Source organism: Atta colombica, unplaced genomic scaffold (genome assembly GCF_001594045.1).
Source record: "Atta colombica isolate Treedump-2 unplaced genomic scaffold, Acol1.0 scaffold205, whole genome shotgun sequence".
Taxonomy (NCBI): domain Eukaryota; kingdom Metazoa; phylum Arthropoda; class Insecta; order Hymenoptera; family Formicidae; genus Atta; species Atta colombica.
The window spans coordinates 120,023-135,424 of NW_017259300.1; the positions used below are offsets into that span (position 1 = coordinate 120,023).

Sequence of the window (15,402 nt, forward strand, 5' to 3'; positions counted from 1 at the left end):
GGCTCTTCCTCCACCATCATGTGAACTGTGAACAAAACTCGTCATCATGCACACCAACGAATACAAACATTGACACATATATTCTAATGATTTCTATGACACCTTCAACAGTTTCCCATAGTTCCTTCGTTTCTTTCCTTTTTTTGCCATATTTAAACGCGCAAAAATTCATGTACAATAGGATTAAGGAATGTAGAAGCGAAATCAACGTTCTCCGCTCTTTCAAACTTGAAAAATATTTCCAGACATAATTAGATGCACTGGATACTTTTAATTCTTTTTTAATATTATACAAAAGATTAATTAAAATTTTCCTTGCAAAAAAATGAAGGAAACAAAATTAATAAAAGCAAATTAAAGAATAAAAAATCCCTTTTTCTACTTCTACATTTCTCAATTCCAGGCACGTTTTGATTTTTGTTAAACAAGAAGATGTGTAGACATAGACAAATCCTACCTAAGTTTTCTGTCTAAAATACATGCTGAGAAAACAAATATACATTGTTTGCTTTTATATGAGCCGAACATATGTATCTTTCTTAAAATTATATAGCTTTAAGCAAGCACTATTACTTGTTTAATTAATCTTATGTATAATCTATCATCTCCTCTATTAATTAAAAGTTTGCTTCTTCTAAAAAAAATCTCTAAAAATATAAATGTATTACATTGTACAAATTTGTTCAACTAATAGTATTATATATAATGTGTTTTGAACTTTTTTCTCGCAATGATTTAAAATCCAAGCAGCAGGCAGAAAAACATGCAAAAAATAATTCTGATATACAATATCCTGCAAAAATAAAAGACAAAAACCTATGCACTTTTATAAAAAAAATAACTCGCAATTTATGTTGATATTGTAATACTCAAAAAAGAACTTACTCAAAAAAGAACTTTAAACAGAGTAAAACTTTAAATAGAGTATTAATTTTTTTTATAAAATTATAATTATAATTTTTTATAAAAAAAATTTAAGAAAGAAAGAGAGAAGTGTCTTTATCAATGATCTGATAAGCATACTTTACTATTACTATTAGTTTTAACTACAAGCCGATTCTTAAAATAATAATCAGTCCATATAATATTATTCATTTTACATCGATTAAAGCTAAGAAGAATGCTTGTAATTTATAATACGCCAACTTTTGATATATAAATTTTGAGCATCTGTTCTTTTTTATTTCTTATCAAAAAAGGATTTAATTAGTCTATTTAAATCCTAGCAAATTATACATTAATTTTATTCTACAAATGTATAGATATATTAAAGTTTATTTTGAGATTAGCACATGCAGATGACAATTCGAAACCATGCAAGAAGTTACAGTTCATAACATGCATAAAATACAATCTGAACAATATATTGGCACATAATAAGTTTATAAATATAAGGATGAATTTCCATTATATTATATAAAATATATATATTAATTCTAACACAATTTTCCTTCTCCTCTCTCATATACAATGATAATCATATTACTTTCATGTTATATTTGCAGCGAATTTTGCATAGCAACAAACTAAAGCATAAACATGCATATTATCATCTGCGTAATATTCTAAATAATTATTTTGTTATTACTAACTGTATTTCTTTAAAAAATCCAATGCACCACAATGTACAAAATTTCTCACTATTGGTACATTTTCTTCCGATAAATCTATTTCTTTCTTTTTATAAACACAATTTTTATTGGATATTACAATAAGCACAAAATCAATATTAAATTTTTTTAATGATTTGAATAAATTAATTTTTTTCAAAAAAGCTTCTCTTGATAAGATCGGTTAAATTAGAATGAAAAATAATACTTTGTAATAATAAACTGATTTATCCAGAAAATATAATACAGTTCTCAAAAAGAATTTGAAATATAGTACAATTCGATAAGATTACATTTCATTTACACATAATGTAACACTTACATGTACAGCATTTACATGTACTGTCTTTAAAGAAACATAATTAGAAATAGAATAATTTTACTTTATCTATTTATAGCAATAATCAATTCCCTTCAATTACGGAATTGTTATTAATATACAAAATATGTTATTAATATAGAAATAACAAAAGAATTCTATATATCATTTTGAAAAAAGTTATCGCAGTTAAGATATCTGGTCAATATGAAAACTGTCTTTTTGTTATACTTTACTTTCCTACGTCAACATTTCTTCAGGAATATATAATACAATAGAAAATTATAAACATCACTTCCTATCATACATCAAGATTTTGCTTTTTATATTTAACTCTGTTAGAGAAATGATTAATTAATCATTATTTATGAAAGAACTTTAAATTAGCAAAATTAAAAGTGTAATATAATATACAAATAAGAGTTAAGCATGTATCTGCCATTTGCTTGTAACGTTTCATATAAAATACGTAGAAGTATATTTAAAATACGCTTCTCACAGAATATATATGATACTTATGTAAAGACTTTCTTAATAAGTATTCGTCTTAATTGTATCTATTGTCACATCTATTGACGTAGAAGTAAACAAACATATCTAGTGTAAAGTCGAAACTGTCTTTAGTCTCTTTATGTTCTAACATGTCTCACATATTTTAATTTATCATATCTTCGTTAAAAATGTTCTTTGTTATCAAATACACGGACACACGCATAAAAGCAGAAATAGAAAACGTTCACGACGCATTCCATATTTTCATACAATCGAAAACTATACATTTCAAAATGAAATTCACATAATTTGTTATAGACATGTCATAGATATCATACAAATTTTTTTTACAAGCTTTACAAAGCTTTAACAAATAAAATATAAATACGTATATATCAAACAACTTACTAATTCAAATTTTGAAAAAAAAAGAAAAGAAAAGAAAAAAAAATTTTGTCAAAAACATTATCAACGAATTGCTAACAATAAGTTATGAAAGAATAATAATCAAATCAAATAATCAAATAAACAAATTTTATTAAAAATCATAACTCATTAAATGAGTATTTAGAAAGCAATTTTAGATATTAATTGTCGAGAAACTTACTTCTTTACAAATGATGAGATTTTTGATCTTGCCATATTTGATGTATATGTAATCTTTATTATATTATTATAATAAACGTCCTATGAACGAGATATATCAGAATCAGACACACCGAAAACAAAGATTTAAAAGTTTAATGCAATTCATATCAAACTTATAACATTCTTATACAGACTTATGTATCTCATGTGCCTCTCGTCTCGAACACTCTGAATTCTAATTTATCATTTTCTTTTGTTATAAGTATGGAGCAAGTACCGTTTTTATTATACGATCCGGTGGCACTCTCTTGCTTTGATATACGGTATGTTTTACTAAAAATTTGTAATAATCGCTAATCAATTCAACTAATGATTTCTGCACACAGAACGTGGTACACAATGTTTGCCGCGCGAAAGAAGTTAACGCGATAGTCAATCGTTTTTTCGCTTTTATGGAAGTGATAAATTAATTGATTATCGCGTCAACTTCCGCAAGGCTACAAGCGCATTGTTGCATTCTATATGCAGAAGTCATAAAACTTTAATTATAAGTTATTAATTTTCTATAAATTCTTATAGTTTGAAACGACAAGTTCATAAATTACAAACGTGATAATAAATGAGCTGTACTATTCGAACTATGTACACAGAATTCGACAAGCGTTTTTACTTTGTTACATCATGATTTCTTTATACACGAATCATACAGAGCATTCATTATCACCAGGCAATCCTAATGATGTTTCTTATGCAATCTGTTACGTTGTGACCTATTAGTACCATTTTTCTCGGTGGCGTTGATCTGGTTAGCGCCTGTGTGATGGTTGCATGGTATCCTGAATAATTTGATCTTCATGTGATCGCAAATTTCAAGACATACTTGAGCACTATACCGGAAGAGATCCAGAGTGACCCAGATCTAAATATATGTGTTTCGTTATTTATCGAAGATTATGTTGTAAAGATGGAGATCAAGCATTGACTTACGAAACACAGCCAAAGAACATAGTATTCTTTGATGAAAAAGTTGAAATATTGATTAAGGAACAGCATAGCTGGACCAATTAATGAACTGTCCAAATATTGCATCTCATTTTTAGTCATATGAGCAACCTGAAAAGCAATGTTATAAAAAATGGATATAATTGATAAATATAGCAATATATTGTCACAAATAAGAAAGAATATTATTACAAATACACAATCAATATACATACCACTAGTCTATTTGTAACTTTGGCCGCCACCATTCCAAACGCAAGTATATACAAGGCTGGGTGGTTTTCGTAGACATGTTCGGCGCTTTTTCTATATATTATAAAAGCCGGTACTACCACAAAACTAAATGGTATAATTGGCGATAAAACGGATGTTCCCTAAAACAAAATAAGTCTTATGCAGAAAGTCTGAAGAAGATATTTAAATAAAGCTACGTGCGGAGATTTATATTTGTAAGAGAAAAAAAGCCCGATTAAGTACAGAGGCCTAATTTGATAGATGTTACATATTTTAAAAATGTATGTTAAAATCTTTTTATATTGTTATTTAAATAATAATAATGATATATGTCAGTTGACGTAAACACATGTCATAAACTTAAGATATATGTATAAATTATTTTATATTCGTAAAACAATTCCTTTAAAAATGTAGAATCACATTAATAGATTTTATAATAGATACAAACATAACTGTTATATACTGCTCTGTGTGTTTGATAGGAAAAATTGCAAATGTGTGAAAAAATAAATATATAATAAGTTCTAAGCAAAGTCTATATTTTAAACATGTAAAAAGAAATTAAAGTTTGATTATTATATTTATTCGAATTGCAATACAGTAAATAAATTATTTTAAATGCATGAGTTGAATGAGTCAGGTAAATCTTTATAAAGTCATTAAGGAACATAATTTTAATTATTATAATTAATAAAATATTAATTTTGTCTGACACATGCAATATATGCTACATTTACATAGATAAAATGTACGTAATAAAATAAAATAAAATTCGCAATATTATGATATAGTAGAACGTCATTAATAATATGCAATTCTATTTTTCTACAGCTTCGTAACATGCGTGTAAGAATTCGGTTTCAAATGAGAATCAGAAATGAAATGAGAACTATTCTATAACTGCAAAATATAAAGGAGAAAGCAAAAAATGAAGGGATATATAATACATGGATTCCTCTGTGGGGAAGTATGTAATAACAAATATTAACATAAGTGAAAACAGTAACAGTGATGAGTAATCTTATACGACGCCGTTAGATTTAGGCCCACCGTTGCGTTTAAAAGAAATAAATAGATCTACGATTATTTATTATTATTATTATTATTATTATTATTACTAATTATTTTTTAGACTATATACAATTTTTTATGTATTAGTAACAAAATTAAAATGCATTATTAATTCGCTACAATAAAGATTTCCCAAGCAAACTCTTTTCTTATCTACGCGACTTGTTCAAAAAGCATGGGCCTAAATCATGAACTAAAAAGAAATCAGACAAAATATTGTGCACTACACAATTGGTCCCACTACTTTTTTCTTCAGCTGACTTACTGCGACGGTGGAGCCATTTTTTCCGACACCACCGGCGAGAATGACGGATATGCTGCTCTGTGCAAGTAAAATAGCGATGCCCACAGCAGCCCATAACGGAAACACCTTCACCTCTGTGCCAGTATATGGCAACTGTATAAGAGCGACACGAAAGATCTTTTGATTAGTCATCAGAGGCTATCCTCGTAATAAAAACTTTCTAACATTTCGTATCCCAGATATGTTAATATGTTAATAAAAGAGTTTATATAAACGTGAAGTCAAAAATTGAGGAATACATTTGTTATTTTTACTTTTGAAACAATTTCATACATTACATTTTAATCACTATTCATAATGTTATCACAAAACTAATAGAACAAATATATTAGGTATGGGAAAAATGGTCGTGGCGTTTTTCCCATTAGATGGCATTAAAAAAATGCCACGAACTTTTTCCCATACCTAATATATACATATACAATATTACGTATTATATAATAAAGTATTATATAATAAATACGTATTATATAATAAACTTTTGTATTGTTTTATATGCATTTAAAACTGAACAATTTTATTGTTTCTCTTTCTTATTTCTATAAATTTCTATTATTTCTATAAATTCTGATTGCTATTCGTAATATCATATTGCAAATATACGCAAATCTCTCATTTGTTATTTAAAAAATCTGCACGGAAATTTATATATGAAATTTGGAAAATTTTTTCTTTTGTTATCTTGAGCGATGAGCTAATTGTTCATAATCTTTGTAATTGAACAAAAATAAAGAGAAGAATAAAATTTATTTATAAATTATAAAGGTGCAGGACAAAGTGTTTGTTGCTATAATACGAACATGTAATTAAATAAGTGTAAGAAACAATATACAGTAACACAAGATCCAAATTTAAATTAAAAAACAAGACTTGAAGAAAGCTATCATTGTGCAGCATTCGGTCATATACAAAAGTGTTGATATTTTTGTTTCACATATAAAATAACACACATCATTTTCTTTGCAGGCATTAACTTCACAAAACGAACTACATATAGCAAGTTTCAATAAATGCGAATAATATTCTTTTTACTCAAATATCTCTATTGAAATAGAAACGTAAAAATACAGTAAATAAAGTCTCATGTTTTGTACAATTAAATATGGCATTATAAAATTTAGTATGTATAAATAGAAGTTAGTATATCTTTTTTAGAATTAATCATTTTTCAAATCCAGGTTACAGTTATTTAGTTGTTGTAATACTAGAAGTATGCTAATAAAAACATATATTTCTCGAGTAAAGAGATTATTGAGAGCTTGTTATATTAAGAGCGATATCTATATTAGACAAAAGAAGCGTTTATATAAATTGTGCGAGATATCGAGATATATCACTCTGATGGTTTAATATGCAGACGGCCATACACAGACGTTTAGTAATCCAACCAAACATCCGACATAAGTTTCCCAGTAGAAGAGATCGATAGAGAAGACAGCAAGCAGAAAATGTATCAAACAGATAACGTCTCTACTGTACAGAATGGCAAAAGATATGAGAATATGTTTGCTCTAGGAGAACGCCATTTTGTTAAGAGACTTACTGCAATTGTGGAACCATTTTTTCCAATCCCACCAGATTCAAAGACTTTACAGAATTCAAGGAACACGTGAACGTAGCCTGCATAAAAGGCCAATGCTACGTAGTTTTTGAACGTGCCTACACCGAGCATGGGAATCTAAACAAAGCGACAAGATCTTCGTTCGTTATGAGAATTGTTCGTTATAATTGTTCTTGTATATGTAAATGCCTACATATATATACACAAACTGATAATTATGTCTCTCGATACCATTGCCATAATAATATCGTTCTGGATGGGCTTAGTTCTATCTGTGGTCGTATTTACTGTAAGCATGTACAAATAGAACTTATCTCTCATTGCAATAAAACTGCAAGATTGTAAGGCACGAGGGAGCAGCTGATTTGAGTAAGATAAGTTGAATGTTAAAGATCTCGCTCTAATGTTATAGTTTTCAATGTGAAAGAAAATCAGTTTTTTGTTATATCTAATATGTGCAGGTTTTGCAGACTCAGTGTTTTATCTGTATAGGCAAATGTGCTTATTATATTTTCTTCAGAAGCGTAGTGTGAAAAAGAATATAATGTATATATGCTACAAATAAGAAATTCAAAATTTCCTAATATTTATCTGCGTTAGATCCTTTATACAAAAACTTTATACATAATTTATAGACTTAAAATTCTTCAACTATTTGACAAAAATTCCTAATTTGAAATTGTTTCAAAAGAGAGTATTATTATGTATTTATAAAAAAGCAGATGCGATCAAGATCGAGATTTTCATCATAAATATAATATCAAAAGGCGATCATAAGATTTTTCATCATAAATATAACATCAAAAGGCGAACATAAAAGCTAATTTTACATTGAAAAATTTTTACAGTTGTATTTTTAAAATACATTAAAACATTAATAACTTGCTGAAAACTTGGAAAATATGAATTTACATATGAAAGAAGTATAATTATCAGTCATATAATGATATATACAATTCATATATATATATACAATTCATTATAAGAGTTGTAGGATATGGAGGTATTGAAAACAAGAGTATAAGGGGGCATAATTTAGTTGGGAATATAGAAGTAAAAATGCGTGTTAAAATCAATCAATATTTTGCAGTAAAGAAGTAATCTCAGCGCCGCTCCTCATGCCATGCTGCTCCCATTTCTGCATGTTCAATAAAAGATTCTAGTTAACAGACTTACAGCCACAGTGGAACCATTCTTGCCCACTCCTCCGGTGAAAATCACCGAAAATATGGAATATAAATTTGCCAGTGCACACACCACTGTCATAACTCCTAATAAATACTTAAACATAAAACCATCTAAGAATGGTATCTGCAAAAAATCATTAAATGACATTAAATGACATTATATGTATATATGTACAATGATATTGTTTCATTAAGTTTTTATCATGAAATCACAATAAAATCTTTCAAGGCAAAAATTATTTGTATAATTTTTAAGCACAGCACAAAGTATACGGAAAAAACTGTGCAGCGATGATTATGCCGAAAAAAAAAATTCACAATTACTGTGCACGCGCTAATCATCGCTGTCCAAACAGCGATCATCATTGCAGTAATTGTTACTGTGCAATGAAAATTTTTCTCGGTACAGTAATCGGCGCTGCGCGATTCAGCGATCATCTCTTCAGCGCTGCACAGTTTTTTTTTCGCGTATAATCTTTTATAATGTTGTAATATATATATTTCAATTTGTGTGTGTATGTGTATATGTATAAAAAATATATGAAATGTAAATTACACAAAAAATTAAATTTTAGAGTGTAATAGTATACATTATATTCAATTTCCGTCACTGAGAATTTTGTTCAAATAAAGAACATTAGTAGTATAGACTAGTAAATTAACTTAATTTACATGCTGAGCAGATTTAATAAAAATGACATTGAAAAGATTATGTTATTTATAATAATATAATCTATATTTTATAGAAATGTAGTAGATTTACTACACTTTTTATATAGATTTTATAATGACATAAATTTATAGGCTATCAAAATTACTTACCATAAAATCTAAAACCCATAGCAACATAAGCAAAATTTTATCATTTTGCTTGCACTATGTATTACATTTTTAAAATACAAATTACAATTTCGAGCTATTTAATTTTATCTTTAACAAATATTGTCATAAATCATTTGTGTAAAAACTGTAGTGCAAGCAGTTACATAAGCATATATATAATGTGTGGCATATATATAAATGAATAAGCATATATATAAATGAATACTTCAACAATTTAGAATAATAATGTGATTATTTAAAAAAAAAAAAAAACAAGTAAAGCAGAATATAGTATTCATGTTTATCAAACTGCAGCCATGCAAAAAATTAAAATTAAATAAATAAATAAACGATTATTAAAAGAAAAAGATCATAAAACGTGTTAAATTGCTACAAGATATTTTTGCTATGTAAAATGTAGAAAGGATAATTCAGGATAATTAAAAACAATACAACCTCTATCATCCAGATTTGTGGGCCAAAGATTGCAGAAATCAGATGAATAGTTATGATTGTAAACTGTGCTTCTGTTACATCCACTTTACCAAATCTCAAGGAACCTATTAAAACGATACTTTAAGACGATATTTTAAATAAAGTTTTAAATAATGCACTGTATTGTTTTATTTTTATACAAATTTTTTTGTTTTTGATTTTATACCTGAAACATAGGTTTGCCAATGAGCGCAGTAGAAAAGCGTCATTGCACAGAAACACTGGAAAAACATCCACGTTGGGTAATGTCCTAATTGTACAGCTATACACGCTGACAAAGCTACAAACACTGAAAAGAAAATAAATATCAGAAATTAAAATGTTTCTAATACATGAAGGACAGTGCAGTTACCTGTTGATATTGAATCACATCCATGATCAAACAATTCGCCCAATGGTGTAGACGTGCCAGTTCTCCTGGCTTGTTTACCATCGATAGCATCTAAACTCTGATATATAAACAGACCAAGTGCACATAAAAAACATGCCCACCTAGGTGCCTGAAAAAACAATAGCCAATTTTATTGTAATTATAGTATACTTTACTATATTATATAGAATTCAGTGTCAAGGCTTTTCATATAAAAATACATTTGTTCAATCGCTTTAAAGTCAAGGTATATTTGAAAACAATTGTGCATAGATTAGCATCCAGATTTATTTTTACATCAATAATAGAGTTATATGGATGAATCATAGATTTGTATGATATTGCATTTTCTAGTAACAATACTTCTTCAGTTAAAAAATTGATTCCTTGATGAGATTCAATACTAAAAACAATAATAAGACAATAATGTCTTTTATCTTGATTATAATATTATTGATTATGCAAGATTTGTTCAATAAATCAATCAAATTTAAAAATAATTTCAAATGCATTAATCCTTGAATGAAAATATCCTTGAGAATAAAAATATTATCCTCTCAGTCTTTTATTAAAATTTCTTTTTTTTTTAATTTATGTTCTTGTTATTTACTATTTTTAAAAATATTATTCTGCCTTAGTTAAAAAAATTCAAATTATAAAATAATACAAAACAATTGTTTAAAGACAACAGAGTACAACACAGTATGTGTTCTGATTATAACATCATGTTTTATTATAATTAACATATCAGAAATGTTAGAAAATTCTTAAATTAAGAATTTTTTTTAAAGATTTTGTCTGTAACAGCTAATAAAAGAGCTTTCATGTGATAAAAAAATTTCACTTGCACGAAATTTGAATATCAAAGAGTTACTATGAAATATTTCAAGTCAAACATAAATAAAATTATTATAGCAGAAAGTTTTTTAATTAATTTTTAAGTATATAGATGATTTGAAGGTATAGAAATCAATAAAGGATATTCAGAACATTCTAAAAAATTATAATTTTATAGTTATATATTGTAAATTATATATCACTAATTATAATTTTATAGTTATATATTGTAAATTATATATCACTAATTATAATTTTATAATTATATGTTAGTTATAAATTTACATCAGTTATCCTTGAAATAAAGAATGTGAAAATAATGAATTTCAAAACTTCTTTAGGCAATATCTTTTTTTCTTTTTTTTGAATAAAGTTTTAAAGAAAATTATACCTACAAAGTGCTATGGCTACTTCTATTCACTTAAAGGTTACATAAAAAATTATTTTTTTTTCGTGATAAGAAAAATGTGCGTCACAGAGATACGGTGATGTTCAAGAAGAACGAAGAAAGACGTGTCTTATGAAGAAACAGGTTAGACAAGTTAGAAGCTTCTAATATCAGGCTTACCTCGGCCCTCGCGTCCGGGCTATAATAGACAAGGATCAGGGTGGTGACGATGTTGACAATCAGGCCGAGCACGGTGATGAGATTGGGTGCGAGCCAAAGCGGCACCTTGCTGACCAGCCAGTCCCACCATGGTTGCAGGAGGCCGTCGAGGATGCTATTGCTCGTGCAGCTATACTTGTGCTCACTGAGCCGTTTCAGCTGGCCGGACGACAACAGTCTGTCTTTATAAAACTGCATGCTTCTTCGGGCCGCACACGTCACTCCGACGCTGTGTCACCGAACTGTGGACGCCAAGGGTAATAGCAGGAAGGCAAGAAAGAAGATGGGGAAACCGTAAGGTCGATGGGATTGGACTGCGATCGTTTCTGCGGAGACGCGACGTCGACGCGATACACTACCGAGATCACCCGCGACGGAACGGTCAAACATAACAAGCGACCGTCGCGTTACGCGTACGACATTTCTGCGTGCAAGTCTACATAAGTCCCACGCAGTCCCATAAATCCCACGATATTGTCACGACCGGAAACTGACTGACCGGCCACCAGTGACGGCAATAGGTCTAGTTTCCATCGAGGGTTTAAACCAGTTCAGAATATAAGAACCAATCAACTACAGTCAAGTATTCCCCTGTTACAGTCGAACAACAGGGAAATACTCGATTATAGTTGATTGGTTCTTATATTTTGATCCGGTTTAAATCCTCGATGAAAACTAGGCCAGTGTCGGTAGTGACGCGTGCGCGCAGTGTTCGAACGATCTCCTCAGGGACTGCGTTCCATTTCACGCATGTTGCATTATTTATTCATCGAATGTTAAACAAGAATAAATAATGCATCATGCGCATCATGCGTGAAACAGAACGCAGAGTCTTCTCGAGCTGTCTCAAGGCTGTTTTCCAAAATTGAATTGTTGCCAGCGCTGAAAATCTACAATTTACGTATACTATACATTTACGTATACTATACGTAAATGTTTTAAGTTAGACATATTGGCCCGTATTCAGAACGCGCTTAAAATGATATTAGCGCACTAACATGCTATAATTTACGTTACGCATACTATAGACGCATTTCAGAGATGAAAGTGCACTTTTATCGATAAAAATGCGTTCTGAATACGGACCATTAATTATAACAATCATAAAACTAATTTTTTTTCTTTGTGTTGCTTTATTAGACATATTAATTGTAACAATCATAAAACTAATTTCTTTTTTCTGTGTTGCTTTATTCAATTTGCATATTTTACATAGCATAATGTTTACATAAAAAAAATTCGTGTAAATTTAACATAAATAATACGTAAAAATGTAAACGTAATAATTTTTAGTAATTATTTAGAATAACCTTCCTCACCTCAAATCTTAATAAAAATATACTCATTCGACATGTTTTCACTCGAAACGAAAGAATTTGCCAAAAAAAAAAAAAAAAACGCGGCGGTCGACCTCGTAAATCGAGTTATTAAGAATCAACGCAATGCTGCAAATGTTTTGAAACGGTTTTTAATTGGTCATCAAACGCTTCAAAGCATTTGTAGCGAGACTTTGACCACAGCCTAAGATATCTCGTTTCGATACAGTTCTGTTGTATACGTTCTGCATTAATTATACAAATTCACTACTTTAAATACACAAATTCACTGCTTTAAAAACGCAAATTCATTGCTTTAAAAATATATTTACTGCTTTAAAAACACAAATTCACTGCTTTAAAAAACACAAATTCACTATTAATGTAAAGAATTTAAATTGAATGTAAAGAAAATGTGCTTAAAGCAGTGAATTTGTGTTTTTAAAGTAGTGAATTTTTTTAAAATAGTGAATTTGGGTAATTAATGCAGAACATAGCGCTGTATATTGAATTGGAATGACAGATATCTTAAAACCTCTAAAGTTTCCAACTTTGGGAGCTTTCCAGCAAGAGACATAAATTGACACAAGAGCCATTTTATCCTTGTTCAATAATCAGTAAGAAACAAAGACGAAATGACTCTTAATAACTCGATTAGGCCGATCACTGCGTTTTTTCGTTTTGAGTGAAAACACGTCGAATAAATATATTTTTATTAAGATTGGAGCGGAGGGTTATTCTAAATAATTACCTAATTTTTTAATAAAATCACGTCGCAAAATGTAAACAATCAGCCTTTGAAAATTCCCGCCAGGCAATTTTATCGTCCAAAAACATGTGGCCCGAAAATAAAAAATATCGAAAATATCAAGAAAACTTTTTTCAATTAATTACGATTCAATTAATTATGATTATTTTCATATATTAGACAACCTTTTGTCAGAAACAAGTTGTTCTGCAAAAAGTTGATTGCCAACATTGGTTTCATTCGCATTTTCCAATCACCAGTCTATCTGTAGTTTTCTATCGTCGCACGTCGTAGTTCGTATCGCGATGACAACGTTGTTTCATTTATCAAGATTTCTTAATTACGCGGCGAGTAATTGTCTGAGAAGAGTAGCATCGGCTGTAATTTGCAAACAATATTATCCTGGTACGTAATTAGAAATTATAATGTGCAAAAATCACGCAGCAATATAATATAACCTCTCTTTTGAGTTATGCAAACATAATCTTCTTTCTATCCGTTATACTCTAAAGACCGTATTCGGAACACGCTTTTATCTCTGAAATTTTATAATATGCGTAACGTAAAGTATGTTAGCGCGCTAACATTGCTAAACGTATTCTGAATATGGACCTTAGAGTGTAACGAATAGATAGAAAGGAGGTTATGTTTGCCTAAGAATTTTATTTTTAAAGATTGATAAAATAAGATCATTTTATTATATTAAAATTTTACAAAAACCTAATAAAAAAGTTCACAAAACTTAAAGAATTTTATATTTAAATTCCGAAATAAAGTGCCTGAAATCATCTAGTAAAGTTTTACAAAATATTGAGCTTTCATTAAATAAAAATTTTAATATTAAATAAATTTTAATAAATCTAACATAGCACTACACTGAGTCGAAATGATAGATATTTTAATCTCTAAAGTCTTCAACTTTAATGCTTAATAATCTAATAAAATTAGGTAAATAAATTTTATAATAAATCTATTAATGCAATTTTAATATAAATTCAGAGAGACGTAGACACGAAATCAGACTTTGTATAATATAACATATTGAAAAATAATCTTTTGTTTCAGCATTAAGATTATGGGAAATACCAATAGCAGAATATCGAACAGTTAAATCACCATGGATGAGGCCTATCCCAGATTACCAAACGGAAGTACAGGAATGGAATGAAGAGAAAGAGAAAATATGCATTGGTAAAATATGCATATTTTGTTAACTTATTCTATAAGCATGTATAAACTTCAATTTTTATGAATAAATTCTAACGAATAACATTTTGTCTTGTTCATAGATGTAACAAACGAAATCAACAATCAGATCGCAACAGACAGTATCGGCCGTATGTTCGCAGTTGTCCAAGTATGTGGAAAACAATTTAAGATAACAGAACATGATATTATAATTATTGAGGGATTCTGGCCACCGAACATAGGTGATCAACTAAAACTGGAAAAAGTGTTGCTGGTTGGCAGTAAAGATTTCACTCTCATAGGCAGACCAATTTTGAATAGAGAATTGGTTTCAATCGATGCAACAGTTATAGAAAAGACTTTATCCCATACAAAAACTCGCTTTAGGTTTCGACCGAGGAAACAGTATCGCCGTATAAACTGTAAGATACTTTTAAAGAGATATTTTCGTTTCACTCCTCAAGTCTTATTTATATTAATGAGCTCAACGTTTTGTTTTTCAGTCTACAGAATACAACATACAATGCTACGGATTAACTCTATAAATATAAACGGAAACATCAATGAGAAGAAAGAAGTAGAGGGATTAGACAGAGTGTATTAATGATATAACATATGTATGTATGTGTATATATATATATATATATA

General features: G+C 28.9%; 2 protein-coding genes across 5 annotated transcripts; one reads left to right on the forward strand and one right to left on the reverse strand.

Moving 5' to 3' along the window:
- On the reverse strand, positions 1–12,002 carry LOC108687319 (cholinephosphotransferase 1). Of its 4 annotated transcripts, none has more exons than XR_001931743.1 (10): positions 11,464–12,002; positions 10,041–10,188; positions 9,855–9,977; positions 9,650–9,753; positions 8,361–8,495; positions 4,227–4,385; positions 3,997–4,122; positions 3,790–3,928; positions 3,029–3,108; positions 1–25 (listed from the first exon to the last, which is right to left on the reverse strand). XR_001931743.1 is itself a non-coding variant. In XM_018193016.1 (10 exons), exons 1-10 carry the CDS (start codon positions 11,698–11,700, stop codon positions 3,743–3,745), a joined length of 1,485 nt encoding a protein of 494 aa, XP_018048505.1. In that variant the 5' UTR covers positions 11,701–12,002. The 4 variants fall into 4 exon arrangements, 3 of the variants coding, with proteins under 3 accessions (XP_018048504.1, XP_018048503.1, XP_018048505.1); XM_018193016.1 differs by lacking the exons at positions 1–25; positions 3,029–3,108 and adding exons at positions 5,585–5,716; positions 7,167–7,301 and having other exon boundaries at positions 3,743–3,928; XM_018193015.1 differs by lacking the exons at positions 1–25; positions 3,029–3,108; positions 8,361–8,495 and adding exons at positions 3,115–3,342; positions 7,167–7,301.
- A 1,811-nt stretch (positions 12,003–13,813) lies between these two features.
- Positions 13,814–15,358, forward strand: LOC108687352 (39S ribosomal protein L21, mitochondrial). Its single transcript, XM_018193061.1, has 4 exons — positions 13,814–13,971; positions 14,632–14,757; positions 14,856–15,176; positions 15,258–15,358. The coding sequence occupies exons 1-4, from the start codon at positions 13,872–13,874 to the stop codon at positions 15,356–15,358; spliced, it is 648 nt and encodes a 215-aa protein (XP_018048550.1). The 5' UTR covers positions 13,814–13,871.
- Positions 15,359–15,402: the final 44 nt, after the last annotated feature.

What these genes read in the sequence shown, in the direction of transcription:
- LOC108687319 (XM_018193016.1), bottom strand. Translation starts at nt 11,700, where the DNA reads ATGCAGTTTTATAAAGACAGACTGTTGTCGTCCGGCCAGCTGAAACGG. An exon ending in AAAATGGTTCCACAATTGCA is followed by an intron (nt 5,717 to 7,166) that starts GTAAGTCTCTTA and finishes GCTCTTATACAG; the next exon opens with TTGCCATATACTGGCACAGA. An exon ending in ATGTTCTTTGGCTGTGTTTC is followed by an intron (nt 3,929 to 3,996) that starts GTAAGTCAATGC and finishes ACATATATTTAG; the next exon opens with ATCTGGGTCACTCTGGATCT.
- LOC108687352 (XM_018193061.1), top strand. Translation starts at nt 13,872, where the DNA reads ATGACAACGTTGTTTCATTTATCAAGATTTCTTAATTACGCGGCGAGT. An exon ending in GAAAGAGAAAATATGCATTG is followed by an intron (nt 14,758 to 14,855) that starts GTAAAATATGCA and finishes TCTTGTTCATAG; the next exon opens with ATGTAACAAACGAAATCAAC. An exon ending in ACAGTATCGCCGTATAAACT is followed by an intron (nt 15,177 to 15,257) that starts GTAAGATACTTT and finishes TTTGTTTTTCAG; the next exon opens with TCTACAGAATACAACATACA.